Below are 14557 nucleotides of genomic sequence, written 5' to 3'. Positions count from 1 at the left end.
GGATAGCAGCGGGAAACGGCGCTGAAATAAGGGAATTTCCCGCAAAAAAGGTTGACAGCTATGCAAAATAAACCCCTCTAACAAAATAAAGGTGCAGGATCAACACCTACGGCGCTTGCGAAAACAATGCTTTATATTGATTATGAAGGCTGCTAGCGGCTGCAAGGAGAATTGTCAGGTGGTTTATGCGCTTTGGAGGGGACAGAAAGGCGGGGGCGGGGCTGCCCAGAGCCTGAAAGGGAGAAGAAGGGCAGTGAGTGGATCCTGTAGCTAAGGGCATCCGGGCAACCCCTGCAGGGCTTATCCATTCAACTTCTGTGCCCGGCGTCCATCCCAAACCGCTCCCCCGCCTCTCTCTCCCTCGGCGTTCCAAGAACTCTCACTGCTTCCCGTTCTGTCCAATCAGCGCGCAGCAAAAGGAAGCCGAGCCCCGGGGAAAGGGGCGCGGCCTTCTTCGGTCTGCTCATTCATAACTTTGCTGGGTAGCGGGAGGGTGGGGTGTGTTCAGAGGTGAGCCTTCTTGGATGCAGCAGGGGCTTATTCTCAAGTAAACAGGGTTAGGAGGATGGCAATCTCCTATATTTTAGGAGCTGAGGATTGGGCCGCCGCCCGTCTTTTATCCCTCCGGGTTCAACTGGAGCTGCTCCTTTAAGGACAGTTTTGATCCGCCGCTGCAGTTAGCAGAAAACGTCGCTTGCTGATTCATGCATATCTGTAAAAATAGAAGGGGCTGGGGGAGCATGCAATGATCTTCTGAAGACAAGAACCCTTCAGCCAGAGAAAGGGAAAGCAACACAGGGGAACTTGTAAGCTGCACTGACTGGCAGCGTGAAATAGAGTCGAGTGTGGATTTCATGCTCTTTATTCAGCTCAGTAGTGAGGAATGCCAGTTCCCCCGAAATGTCTGCTTTACAGTGGTACCTCGGGTTAAGTACTTAATTCGTTCCGGAGGTCCGTACTTAACCTGAAACTGTTCTTAACCTGAGGCACCACTTTAGCTAATGGAGCCTCCCACTGCCGGAGCACGATTTCTGTTCTCATCCTGAAGCAAAGTTCTTAACCTGAAGCACTATTTCTGGGTTAGCGGAGTCTGTAACCTGAAGCCTATGTAACTCGAGGTACCACTGTATATACATTATTTACACAATGGGCCCCATGTGATTGGCTAATTCCGGGATTATCCTGTAGGCCAATCAGGTTGCAGATTCACTTCCACCTGGAGTTGGATTGGGTGGCTCCTGCGGACCAACCAGACTGCTGCATTCTGGATCCTATTGTTCTAGGACCAATCAGACTGCTGCATTCTGAATCCTATTATTCTAGGACCAATCAGACTGCTGCATTTTGGATCCTATTCAACTCAGTACACAACAAAGCGGTTGTCCAGGATTTCAGGTGGAAGGCTCTGCCAGGGGAAGGGCCATAGTTCAGTGGTGGAACAAGGGCTATGCCTTCAAAAGGTCCCAGCTTCAGTCTCCAGCATCTTCAGATATCCCTGTCTGAAATCCTGGAAAATTGCTGCCAGTCAGTGTAGACTGAGCTAAATGGGCTTAACTCAGCACAAGGCAGCTTCTTATGTACTGGAGACACAGGGGGTTGAACCTGGACCTTCTTCAGGCAAAGCAGATGTTCCACCACTGAGCTATGACCCTTCCACATACATTGTAATTGGTCCAAACTGCCCCCTTGCCTGGCCCTTTTGTAGGGGAGGAACTGTTGTGTTCTCTGTGTGATGCTGTGGTTAGAGTGTTGGGCTAGGACCTAGGAGACCTGGGTTCAAATCCCCTACAGAGCCACGAACCCAGTCAGTCTCTCGGTCTGCCTACCTCACAGGGGTGTTGTCAGAATAAAAGGGAGCCGGAGAACCACGCATGCAGCGCTCCTTGCAGAACTTGACTTGATCGTGCTTGTCAATCAGTAACTGCAGAAAATAGATGCAAAAGGTTTGCTTCTAATGCAAGCCTTCTTAAAAAAAAACAAAACACCAGGATTATCACTGGAGGAACACAATGACACTTTCTGGGTCCTATTATCTCCAGCATATAAGCAGCCTTTTTAATTTTTTCCCTATGCTTTGTACCTGCTCTGTTTTCAAAGGTTTGTGTGGGCTTCCCTCTTTTCCTATGCTTTGTATTCTATATCACCAGGACTTAATAATTAGCTGGTTCCCAAAAGGCCAGATTTGCATGAGTGGGTGGATTCAATAGGAGCAATACAACCAGCCTCCCACAGAGAGATGGGAGGTATACAATACATAGTTTAAGAGCTTAGTACATCTTTCCCCTAATATAAAGATAGCTGTAGCTTGTACAACAATGTTTTGGGAGCCAATGGAACAATTCTAAGATACATTAAAGGGTCTTTTGACTTACAAGTGTCCAAAATTTGGCTAGTAACATTTAAGTGATTTATCAACTGGTTATAGCTCCCCCCCCCTTCAGAACTAACTGTTTGCTCCAATGTAAATTTATGTGGATTTAACTGTTTAATTCAATTAGCTCAAAGACTGACAACGCAGCCAAAGGGTTACTTACTCCCCGATAAGTAACTCCACTTTCCTGGGAATAAGGCCGATTGAACTCAGTAGGTGTTACTTCTGAGGAGATGTGCAATAGATTGTGCGACAAGATTCTTTTTACCAGGTTGGTTCTCTCATTAACGTGCAACCGGGCAAAGGCAAGATTATAAGACAGTACAGCTGTATCCTGTTTAGTTTTGTACAAATAAGTGCTGTACGCATATCCTCCTCTGTATCTTCTACCAGATTTTCCTCTAGAGGGCGCGCCGTTCCCAGCTATAGAAGAAATCTAAGTTGATTTTCAACAGGTTGGAAACGGCGCAATCACATTTCAGCAAACCCTTTCACGAGGTTATGTTTAGTTCCTCGGTGCGTATTTTTAACTTCAGTGGCACGGATGGAATAGCAAGACACTTTGGCTTTCTGTTGATTCTGTGATCATTCCAGGCTTTCCTTTAGCCCACTATTGAGTTATCTGCCAGCAAAAAGGGGACACATTTCCCCGAGGAGGTGGGTTCACTGCATAAGGAAAGCGGCGAGGTTTGATAGATGTAACCGCACCTCGAAGGAGAGGAGGACGCGTGGAGATCTATGGCTGCGCACGGGGTTTGCGTAAAGGCGCCGCTTGCCCTGCAAAGGAAGGCTAAGGTTTAAGCATCAATTTGCAAGCCTGTATTTCTCAACCGGCGACGCCGACTCTTCTGTGCTGCCTTTGATGCAGTAGAGAAGAGGAAAGTTTGCTCCTCCCTCTCCTAAACGACTCGCATCTCTGGCGGCGGCAGGTAAGGAGTAGTTACCCTTAATAAGTTTTCTTCGTGATAAGATGGTCCTTTCGAATGCTAGACAGTTATGAGAATCCCGGTCAACCTACTTGCATTCACACGTGACAGTTTTATACTAGCTTCCTTAATGCGATGCTTTAACGCAGATGTAAACCTTTCATCGGCCAGAATGTGCCTTCGGTTTCTCGGTCGAGTTCCTTCGCGCATTCTCATGTGCTATAGGGGAGGCTGCACGTATTCCACGTGGCGCGCAAGCATCCTCAAGCCCGGGTGGTAAAATTAGCCATTTGGAAAAAGAGTAGCCGGTCCCCAGTTAATTATACGTTTGACATAATACCAGCCCGGGAAGGTATACAATTCCGCTTCCGCAATGTTTACCTGTTTTTGAGGTGGAAATAATAGAATGCAAGTACATAGAATTTGATTTATCTCTTTGATTACGGTTTATTTGAGAGCGGGCAGCTGAACGTGTGAACTGACTGCGGCAAGTACTGGGTGCATGGTAAGCGGAACCAAAGTTCCATTTTCGATGTAAGAGCTGAGACAGTTTATTTACACATGCAAATAGTGATTTAATATTGCACCCATCCGGTTGACGTCTATGTAGGAACGAATCATATATATATATATATTGATAGAAGACGTGGAGGGCATTTATAAAGGCTGCAATCCTGAGCAGTTTAATCCGGAGTAAGTACCATTGTGTTCACTGGGTTTCAAATATCCGTACGGAGAGGCCAGAAATGTGCAAAGCAGAATTTCACAGCCTCAGCATCAGTAAGGATGTTTACTCGGAAGCAAGTCCTACTGCGTTCACTGGGGCCTACGCCCAGGTAAATGTAGCGAGGGCGAGGCTGCAATCCTAGACACGTTTACTAGGAGCTAAGCTTCATTGAACACAGTGGGACTTCACTTCCGAGCAAAAGGCGTGCGTCGGATCGAGCTGTTTGGCTTCACTTGTGTGCAGGTATTTCAAAGGGCTTCATTGCGGCCGCCTGATTTGAATAGCTATTGCTGCCTCTCACTCAATGATGTTGCTTTTATTACATTTACGCTGCACACCGCCCATCGAAGGGCGATTTTGGGAATGCTTCGCCGCGGCTGCAATTTTAGGCATGCTTCCATGAAAAAGTGCTAACTAGGGAGAGTGCTAAGGGTCGGCATGTAAGTAACTGTCAAGGCTGCTTTTGTAATGGCTTTTGCCTGCAACGGGTCCTCCTCCTGCTCGCTGTCTGCAGCCTCGCCTTTCCAGCCACCTAAGTTGTAGAAGACCTTATGGGCTTAATACTCAAGTCCGTAAGGTTTTGTATTTAAAAAGTTGTTCATGCCTTTTTGGAGAACGCCGAGCATCGCCCCAAACCCTCTCAATAGGATTAGGTTGATTAATAATAATAATAATAATAATAATACCCAGGCTATCTGGGTGGTTTTTCCAAGTGCTGTGTGTGAATGAAAGAAAGGCACTTTGTACGAGCTCAGAGGCACTCTCCCCCCGCTCTTTGCATCCCATTCGCCTGCAAACCCTCTCAACAACCTGGGCTTGGAAATAGGATTGGGTTGATTAATAATAATAATAATAATAATAATAATACCCAGGCTATCTGGGTGGTTTTTCCAAGTGGTGTGTGTGAATGAAAGAAAGGCACTCTGTACGAGCTCAGAGGCACTCTCCCCCCGCTCCTTGCATCCCATTGGCCTGCAAACCCTCTCAACAACCTGGGCTTGGAAATAGGATTGGGTTGATTAATAATAATAATAATAATAATAATAATAATACCCAGGCTATCTGGGTGGTTTTTCCAAGTGGTGTGTGTGAATGAAAGAAAGGCACTCTGTACGAGCTCAGAGGCACTCTCCCCCCGCTCCTTGCATCCCATTGGCTCTCCCCGCGTCGAGGCGCCTTTTGCCTGCAGGGCGCGCGCGGCGGAGCAGGTGGCGGCGCGGGAGCTCCAAGAGACGCGCGCCGTCGCCTGGCCTTGCGCGCTGCCCTGCGGGAGGAGGTGGCGGCGGCGCCGGCGCCCTTGCTCTCTCCGCCACTTCCTCCGAGGCCCTCGGCTAAGTCGGTCTGGCGGGGCTTGTGGGCTGGAGGAGCCTGGAGGGAGCGAGCCAGCCAAGCTCGAAGGGCGGGCGCTTGTTCGCCTGCCAGCTCCGCTTTGCAAGCATGCGGCGTCGGCGTCCCTGGTGCTTTGACAGGAGGAGAGGCTTCGCCTTGCTGCCTCCGCCGCCGCCGCCGAGTCCACGCCTGCTCCCTTCCCCCTGAGGAGAGGGAGAGGGAAAACGCCGTCGCGTGAGGTGGTGGCCACGCCGCAGGGATTTGCGCCCCGAAGTTGAGCAAAGGTATCCCCAAAGCGCGCGCGTGCGGAGTTTGGCGCCCGCGCGCGCTGCGCCGAAGTTGCACCCAGGACGGGCGCGCGCGGGGTGCCGGTGAGAGGGCGCTCTCGCGAAGAGGGGCGCGCGGGGGGCTCCACTTGCACCCCGAGAGGGTATCTAGCGCGGGGCTCTGAGTGGGACCCTGGACGGGCACTTGGTAAGCAGGGTGTCTCTGAGCATGCATAGAGACCCCTCCATCAAGCCTGGGCAGCTGCAGCTTGTCTCCCCATGAAATTAAGGACTTAAGGCATAGCTGTCAACTTTTCCTTTTACTTGCGAGGAATCCTATTCGGAATAAGGGAATTTCCCTTTAAAAAGGGGGGGGATCCATTGACAGCTATAACTTAAGGAGAGCAAGTTTCTGGAAAGGGGTGTGTGTGTGTGTGTGTTTGTGGGCCTGACCTTTAGGATGAGGCAGGGGTGCCCAACCTTTTTCAAAGAGGGTCAGATTTGATGAAGTGAACATGCGTGAGGGCTGACCAAAGTTGTTGAGTTTTTTTAGGATTTTACCCAGAAGATAGACTGCTACAGGGGCCGGATTAGACTTTGGACATGCCTGGGATGAAGGAAAGGGTGATGTTCTCTCTTGGCCAGCTTGCTCAGTGGTGCCGACAAGGGACTTGGCAGCTTTTCAAGAGGTGCCCTCTCAGCTTCGCTCACCACTCCAGGGCAAATGTCTGCTTTGCCCCCAGGTTTCATTCTGGGATTCGGACAGCCAACCTTTTCACGTGGGCCGAAGCAGGTGGTGGGATGTTTTCAGAGGGGAGTGCAGAGGATGGGCTCCAGAGCTCTGCTCTTTGGCCGATGGGTTGCGGCCTGATCCGAGGTGGGTTGCTGCAAGAGCGCTACCACCGCGCAAATATAGGGTAAAAGATTAAGGAAAAAGGGTCCCCAGACACATGTTTGGGTTAAAAGTGGGTCTTGGGTCTGAAAAGACACTTTCTCTGGAGGAACAAAAGATTGAAATCTCTACACAGTGTTTGCTAAGTGCAGGCAGGCTGCACAGACACAGTGCCTGAGAGTTATTAGCATGGCAGGGAGGGCCGTGTATAGCCGCCCTGCAGATCTAAACACTATTCCGGCATCGTTTTAGAAACCCTTATTTGGAAATAGGCTATAGCACTACTGTATCAATATGTGCGGCAGGAAAGATCTGTTCCTGTGCTGAGATATCTTTGAGACTGGCATGTGTGTGTACATGTGGGAGGGGCAGCTATTGGAGGAACAGGTGTTGTTTTAACTGGGTGGCGAAGAGAGAGCCTTGGAGAGATGGATCTGGCAGCCTCTTTAATGTAGTCACATTTATTGTATTTTATTTTCAAAAATAATTCCTTCTCACGTGACCTTGGGGTGGGTTGCAATATTAAAGCATCAATCACAAGCCAATAAAACAGCAGCAAATCACTAAAATCCAACCATCTGTTAACATATTATATAACACCTGCCGATTATGCCTGTATCCAACTAAGTTTTACTCTGAGTAGCTCCATTAAAATTGACAATCCTAAATCAGGTCCATAAATGTCAACAAGTCTACTCTTTGAGTATTGATGATGGATGCAAACTGAAAGTGTTCAGCTGGTGTCAAAAAATGAACAACTTTGATGCCAGCTGGATCTTTAGGGGATGCTTGTTCCATAACTTGGGTGCTGTTACAGAGGAAGTCCTCTTGCAGGTCACAGACCCCTGAATTTTGCTGAATGATGGAACTACAGTGGTATCTCTGGTTAAGTACTTAATTTGTTCCGGAGGTCCGTACTTAACCTGAAACTGTTCTTGACCTGAAGCACCACTTTAGCTAATGGGGCCTCTTGCTGCTGCCGTGCCACCGGAGCACAATTTCTGTTCTCATCCTGAAGCAAAGTTCTTAACCTGAAGCACTATTTCTGGGTTAGCAGAGTCTGTAACCTGAAGCGTATGTAACCTGAAGCATATGTAACCCGAGGTACCACTGTACTAAAAGGACCCCTGAGTGGATCTCAGACTCATAGCTGTCAACTTACAGATTTGAAAATAAGGGACCAGCAGCCAAAATAAGGGACCTGCAGCCTCACCTGTTCCAGGCACTCCAGTCTTCCTGTCCTCCTGCAGTCTGGTCAAACTCATGCTGGTAGCTTTGAGAACACTGTCCAACCAACTTTGTAACCAGAGGTTCAACTGAATAGAATCTGAATCACATGCACCACAAGGCCTATGCAGCCTCAACTTAAGATGGTTCCCCGGCCTGGCTTTGCACTGCAAAGTTTGCAGCAGCACGTGCAACAAAATGGCGTCCAGCATTCAAAAACCCCCTCAGCTTGCATTAACTAGCCACACACAAGGCATGCAAGCTCCACCCCCCAGTCGTTCTTAGACTTCTTATTGGGTGAGCAACACAGCCAAGCAACACAGTTGGAACCTCCCTCCTCCCTGGCCGGCAGGGAGGGAGGGAGGAGAGGAGCTGCTTCCTTTGAAATTTAAGGGACATCATTTAAGGGACATCTATCAATAAGGGACAGCAGCGGGACATGGCGCTGGAATAAGGGACTGTCCCTTCAAATAAGGGACACTTGACAGCTATGCTCAGACTACGTGCAGGACAGTAGTCAGAGAGAAATGAGTCCTTCATGTAGCCAAATGCCAAGCTTTTCAGGGCTTTACATAACAGAACCAAACCTTGAATTGGGCTTGGTGACAAATTGGCAGTGAGTACAGGTCTTTTAGGACTGTTATTATATGGTTTAGAGCCATTGGATCCACCCAAACAGTCTTCAAGAGCAGCCCCAAGTAGAGCACAACGCAGTAGTCTAAGCAAGAGGTTACTAGAGCACAAATGACTATAGCCTGGATTCCCTTGTCCTGTTTAGGATAATTTGATCTTGTTGCGTCCATTATTTATTGCATTTATATCCACCCCCAAAGGAGCTCAGAGTGACATACTCAGGAGCTGAGTTTTATCTTCAAAACAACCCTGTGAAGTAGGTTGGGCTGAGAGTCCTCAACTCAGTAAAGTTTAATGGCTGATTGTAGATTTGTACCTGGCTCTCAATGGTCCCAGTCCGGGGGTGGGGGGTGGGGGACATTTTTGAACTCGAGGGCCACATTCTGGCTGAAGGTGAGAGGAAGGATGAGATTTTTCTTGGGAGGAGCGATTTGTCCCCAGTGAAGGCTGACAGAATTAGGTGCCCAAGATTTCCCATGGAGATGATGTTTCTTCTTCTCAGGGATATTGCAAACCCTGTGGTCTTGAGAACATGGGTGGTTGCCAGATAAGCTGGCCAACTTTTATCATATTGCAGTAATAGCCTGGATGAAAGAAAGGGACAGTAAAAACCAGTAGCCCCTTGCGTGCGGTTTCAAATCTGCAGAGATTTTACACACAAAGAGCTTTTCCGTGCCGCAGGGACAGCGGTTCGACGTTGTCCTTTACATGGAAACAGTTAACAGTCCTCGTATTCTAATCCACGAATCGGCGGGGCCCCTCCCCAAAGCGAGTGAGGATTGTCGCTTTTCTGCCACGGGGCTGAGTAGCCAACACGGCTGGAACTGTTACGGATCCCAAAGTCCCAGAGTTGGGTTCCTTGGCTTGGGAAGCAGGGCGGGGGGGGGGGGAAGGAAGAGTGTTGAAATAGCTTTGCAAGGTTCAGTTTCTTCTTGGCTCCTGTGTGTGTATATGGTAATGGGGGGGGGGATAATGGGGAAGGAGGTTACAGGCTTGATAAACTGACTCGTAAGCGAGAGAAAAACCTAGCTGGCTTTTGCTCCTCTGGCCAGCTCCCCCACCCTCCTGCCCTTATTGGAGTACCTCAGCCTCCACGCTGCGATCATGCTGTTCTCTGTGAGTCTGCTTTCCTGGCCAGCACAAACCTCGGCTGTTATGGTTGCACCGTTTCCAAAGTCCGGGTTGTATTCACTGCCCAGTTTGCTTTAGTCATTCAGATTCTGGCGGGGTGCATTGACTTTTTCCCTTCTTCTTTTGCTTACAGCTTCTCCCGTCCCCTTAAAGGTGCAAGAGGAGAATGGCTTATGCCAAGTCCACAGGACTCTCGTGGGAGATCACCTGGTTCACAGTGACCGCCATCTGCGCCCATCTACAGGTAGGCAAGAGGGTTGCAGTCTCAGCAGCTGCTTGAAGATGGGATGATGGATTAATCCTACGGATGAAAGGGGGAAATCCCGGCAAGTCGCTGGGATGGGCTGCGCGCTCTAGCGTGCTGCTGGTGTTCGAATCAAAGGCAGCTGTAGTAGGAAAGGCAATTTTTGTTGCTGCTGTTCCCATCCTTCCTTTAGACGACTTACATTCCGCCTTTTTTTTTTTTTACAAGCCACAAGGCAGTTTACAGCAAAACCGTATTAGATGAGAAGAATGCATAAAAATAACATAGTCCTTAAAATAACTAATAACAAATCGCTGAGTAGCAATTGCTGATAGCAGCATCCTAGGGGTGAAGGAGGAGAAATCTGATTTAAATCGCGCCTAAAGGTGAACTTGCCCGCTTAGTGCTTTCTGAAACACACCAGCCACCCTTGGAAATTCTCACTTTTTAAGATTTTGCAGTGCAGTTCACCCGCCCAAGTATTGTGCACAAAAACGCATAAACTAGGGCAAAGTGTGCATTTAAGTACTGTACACATATTAGTGAAAATGGCACACAAAAAGGCATTGTGTTAGGAAATTGTGCTTGCAAAAATACAGAATGCATACCAAAAAAGCTTGTGATTTTTCATGTGTATGTTTTAAAATTGCAATGTTAAAATTGCAAGACGCGCAGGTCTTGCCGGTTCAGCTTCTGGCGTCGACACGACACAGCTACTGCTGATCACCTCCGGCCAGTCCTCGCCAACTCCTATGCTAGGAATCTGGGAGACTGTTGACCCAGGCGTCCACTGCTTCAGAACGTGCTGCAACCAATCTGCGCCAATCTGCAGTCCATAACCTACTGGTAAAACCTATTTGGTGTTTCGAAACTTTCTGACTAGTTGCAGGACCTTAGCCAGACCTAGCAGAGTACACGCAGAATCCACGGAAGCAATTGGTGATTTGGCTGCAGACAGGATAGACGAAGAAGGAACCAGGAACTTGTAGTTAGGTGTTTATTATATACAGTGGACTATTTACAGGAACAGAACACGGATCTTTTGCTAGCTCTCTCTGACACGACTCACAACTCCTACACTGACACACAGAACTCTGAACACTGAACTAACACATTTAGTTAGTAGGCCATTATCACTTCCTTGAGAGAGCTTGACCAATCAAGGAGCGGTCTCCATGTCTCTGTTATCACAAGGTAGACTTACTCCTTCAGACTGCCTTCTGGCTGTCTGAGAAACCTTAATTGACTCTGTGTGAGTAGCTGCACGTACACAGTTTCCCAACAGATGCGTGGCTCGGGCGTGCTGCAGGCCCCGCAGTGAGTACTGCCCAGCAATTTGTCACCCCCCTCAGTGGTGACACCTTACGCAGCTGACAGGACCCACTGCTGGTGCCCACTTCCTTTTTTTTTTTTTTTGCTAGCCCAGCGCTGTGAACAAGCACTGGGCGGCTAAGCTGGGCGGCCATTTTTAACGTCACACAATTTCACTTCCCCTGGGATGTTGTCGCTCTTAGGCATTGTGGGAAATTAAAATGGCGACTAGGCTCAGACTCCCAACACAGTGCTTCTGGTGCTACCAGCAGGTAAACCCTCCAGAGCCACTGAGGAATGAGGGAATACTTTGCCCACAGACCCTTCAAAGCGGAAGTTAGCCTTGCCGCACGTATCTATGGAAGGCCACAGACTAGACAGCTAAATCCAAGGTCAGATTAAGACTTTTCCGTGGCTTGTGTTGGCAGATCCAAATGTCACAGCACTCCCCCTGCCCTGGTTAAATATATTGTGGGTTGGACAGAAGGAACAGTGAGTTGAAGGAAAGCAGTTGCTAATTCTGTCCTGCAAACCCAGGGTTAGCAAGCGTTGTGTGTTGCTTCCCCACCAATGTCATAGACAATTTCCATTATCCCCTGCCAGCATGGCAAATGCAGTCCACAACATGAGGAGGGCACAACGTTTGCTATCCCTGTTCAAGTGCTAGCAATTTGAACAACAGGCTCTGTAGCAGGTCTCACATCTCATAAAGCAGAGCAACTTTCTCATGCAACTCTCTGGTATTAGGCCTAAAGCAGCTGTTGGGTGAGCGTAAGACACCTTCCACATGTAAGAAGGCTTTCCCTCATCTGGATTCAACCCAATGTTATAAGATAAATATTTGGCCATTTCCAGATCTCGTCTGGTTATTATAAGAACCTTGGCTGCAATCCTAACCCTTCTCACCTGGGAGTAAGCCCCATCGGATTCAAGGGGGCTTACTTCTGTGAGTAGACATGGTTAGGATTGCAATGCATTTTAATATGGAGAATTTGGGTGCCTGAGTTTTCTTGTTTTCTCTCTCCCCATCTCCTTTTGTATATTCAGGTTGTGAGCCTGAGGGGTAGGTAGGGACTGTGCTGATTTGTAAGCGATTCTGGGAAACTTCTCGGACAAGGAGCAGGGTGGAAATGGTTTAAACAAATTTCTGCCTTTAAATGGTACGTCAGACTGGGAATGGGAGAATCTGTGAATATAGGTTGCTCATTTTTCTAGATCTAAAATTCAGTCCTCTACGTTTCTTCATCAGTTTGTGACACACACACCCCGAGCCATAATGAAAGTTTATCAGCTTTTTAGTGTGAATTTCTTCTAATAAACACACATTTGGATGTTGTTTTCCTCACATACACACTTTTCTAAAGCACTTGTTTATTTAATGCATTTTTGTACATTATTTTTACAGATATAATTTGCATGCACACCTTCCCCGAGTGTATGGATTTTTAAAAAACAAATTACTTGGCAGGGTTGCCTTAATCTACTTCAGGATACAGCTGGCCCTAGTCATCTTTGTTATGGTTAATAGCTAAACAATAAAAATATTACAATTAGTACTTCTCATCTCCCTGTACTGTGGTACCTTGGGTTACATACGCTTCAGGTTACAGACTCCACTAACCCAGAAATAGTGCTTCAGGTTAAGAACTTTGCTTCAGGATAAGAACAGAAATCAGGCTCTGGTGGCACGGCAGCAGCAGGAGGCCCCATTAGCTAAAGTGGTGCTTCAGGTTAAGAACAGTTTCAGGTTAAGTACGGACCTCCGGGACAAATTAAGTACTTAACCTGAGGTAAAAGGTAAAGGTAAAGGTACCCCTGCCCATACGGGCCAGTCTTGACAGACTCTGGGGTTGTGCGCCCATCTCACTTAAGAGGCCGGGAGCCAGCGCTGTCCGGAGACACTTCCGGGTCACGTGGCCAGCGTGACGTAGCTGCTCCGGCGAACCGGCACCAGAGCAGCACACGGAAACGCAATTTACCTTCCCGCTATAAAGCGGTACCTATTTATCTACTTGCACTTAAGGGTGCTTTCGAACTGCTAGGTGGGCAGGAGCTGGGACCGAAAGACAGGAGCTCACCCCACTGCGGGGATTCGAACCACCGACCATGCGATCGGCAAGCCCTAGGCACTGAGGTTTTACCCACAGCGCCACCCATGTCCCTAACCTGAGGTACCACTGTATAAAAGATTTGCTGCTTGTCCCCCCCACCCCGCCCCCTTCTGATTATAAGATCAGTTAGAACCAGTGGCGTAGCTGGCCTGCAGGGTGGCTGAAGAGGAGGCGGGGGATGACTGCGGGCCCCACGCCACTGGAAAAGGTGCCTGAGCCACCCCTGGGAGAGACATGTGGCTTGGGCATGCTGCAGGCCCCACAGTAAGTGTTGCCTGCTGGGTGAGTAGCGCCCGGTGCGCCCCCTTCCCCCATCTACACTGCTGGTTAGAACTGCCAACAAGAAGATTGCGATAATTCTGAGGTAGAATGGTGGTTTTGTGTTATAAGCTCTAAATTCTGAGGTAAAATGGTGGGTTCAAATTGGAAGCTCTGAGGTAAAATGGTGGCTTTGCCTTCAAACCTATGCTTCTGTGTAGACTTTAAAAGCCAGATTAGAAACATCCCCAAAGGAGAGATCCTTACGAATCTGCCAAGCGTACTGTTCAATGAAATATTTATCTCTGACATGGCTATTCAGTGACAGCATTACCGCAAAGCTTATGCAAGTTCCTGCAGTTGCTTTATGACTAATGGCAGCTTTAAAAATTAGTATTCTTGGGATCCAAACAGCTGCTTTCCTCAGTTTGCTGGGATAGAAAAAAAAACAAGGGATATTACAAAGTCAAGTAGTACTGCTTTTAAAATTAGTTTTATGCTAACAAAACCCAATGGTGGCCAGTGGCTTGAATTTAATTAATTTTATAATGAATGATTTTAGAGTGTTGTTTGTGCTGTACTTTTGTACTGTTTTATTGTTGTTAGCCGCCCTGACCCCGGCTTTGGCTGGGGAGGGCGGGATATAAATAAAATGTATTATTATTATTATTATTATTATTATTATTATTATTATTATTATTATATATTCTACTTGCTTTGATCAAAATAACAACATCGAGAACCAGTGATAGTAAGAATAGGTTGTTTGCCTCAGCATTTTATTCCTCTTCCCTCAATCACTATTTCATTGAGAGTTGTAGCATTCTTAGAATAAATTGGAATAAATAAGAATTATCTTAAGATAAAACTTTTCCAACATGATTGGCTTGAATCTGCCACCAATATATCTGTTTCAGTCTTGAGCATGACAGGAACACAGGAACTGACTTTATATAGACCAGGCATGGCCAAACCTGGCCCTCCAGCTGTTTTGGGACTACAACTCCCATCATCCCTAGCTAACAGGACCAGTGGTCAGGGAACTGTAGTCCCAAAACAGCTGGAGGGCCAAGGTTGGCCATGTCTGATATAGACAGAAGGTCATCAAGCCCGAAGCCCAGTGGTTAGTTT

At 47.8% G+C, this 14557-nt stretch overlaps 1 protein-coding gene across 2 annotated transcripts in view; it reads left to right on the top strand.

Annotated features, from left to right (window-relative positions):
- Nucleotides 1-5352: 5352 nt before the first annotated feature.
- Nucleotides 5353-14557, top strand: part of ADAMTSL3 (ADAMTS like 3) — a 280064-nt gene continuing 270859 nt past the window's right edge. Inside the window, exons 1-2 of one of the 2 annotated variants that reach the window (XM_081888376.1) lie at nucleotides 5353-5637; nucleotides 9636-9746. In XM_081888376.1, coding sequence (XP_081744502.1) covers nucleotides 9669-9746 — 78 coding nt within the window. In that variant the 5' untranslated portion in view covers nucleotides 5353-5637; nucleotides 9636-9668. Of the gene's footprint in view, nucleotides 5638-9635; nucleotides 9747-13387; nucleotides 13433-14557 lie in introns of those variants that run through there. The other variant, XM_081888377.1, reaches the window with a different exon arrangement.

The sequence above is a fragment of the Podarcis melisellensis genome (assembly GCF_964234715.1).
Source record: "Podarcis melisellensis genome assembly, chromosome: 14".
Classification (NCBI taxonomy): domain Eukaryota; kingdom Metazoa; phylum Chordata; class Lepidosauria; order Squamata; family Lacertidae; genus Podarcis; species Podarcis melisellensis.
This window is presented reverse-complemented; position numbering and strand designations above follow the sequence as displayed.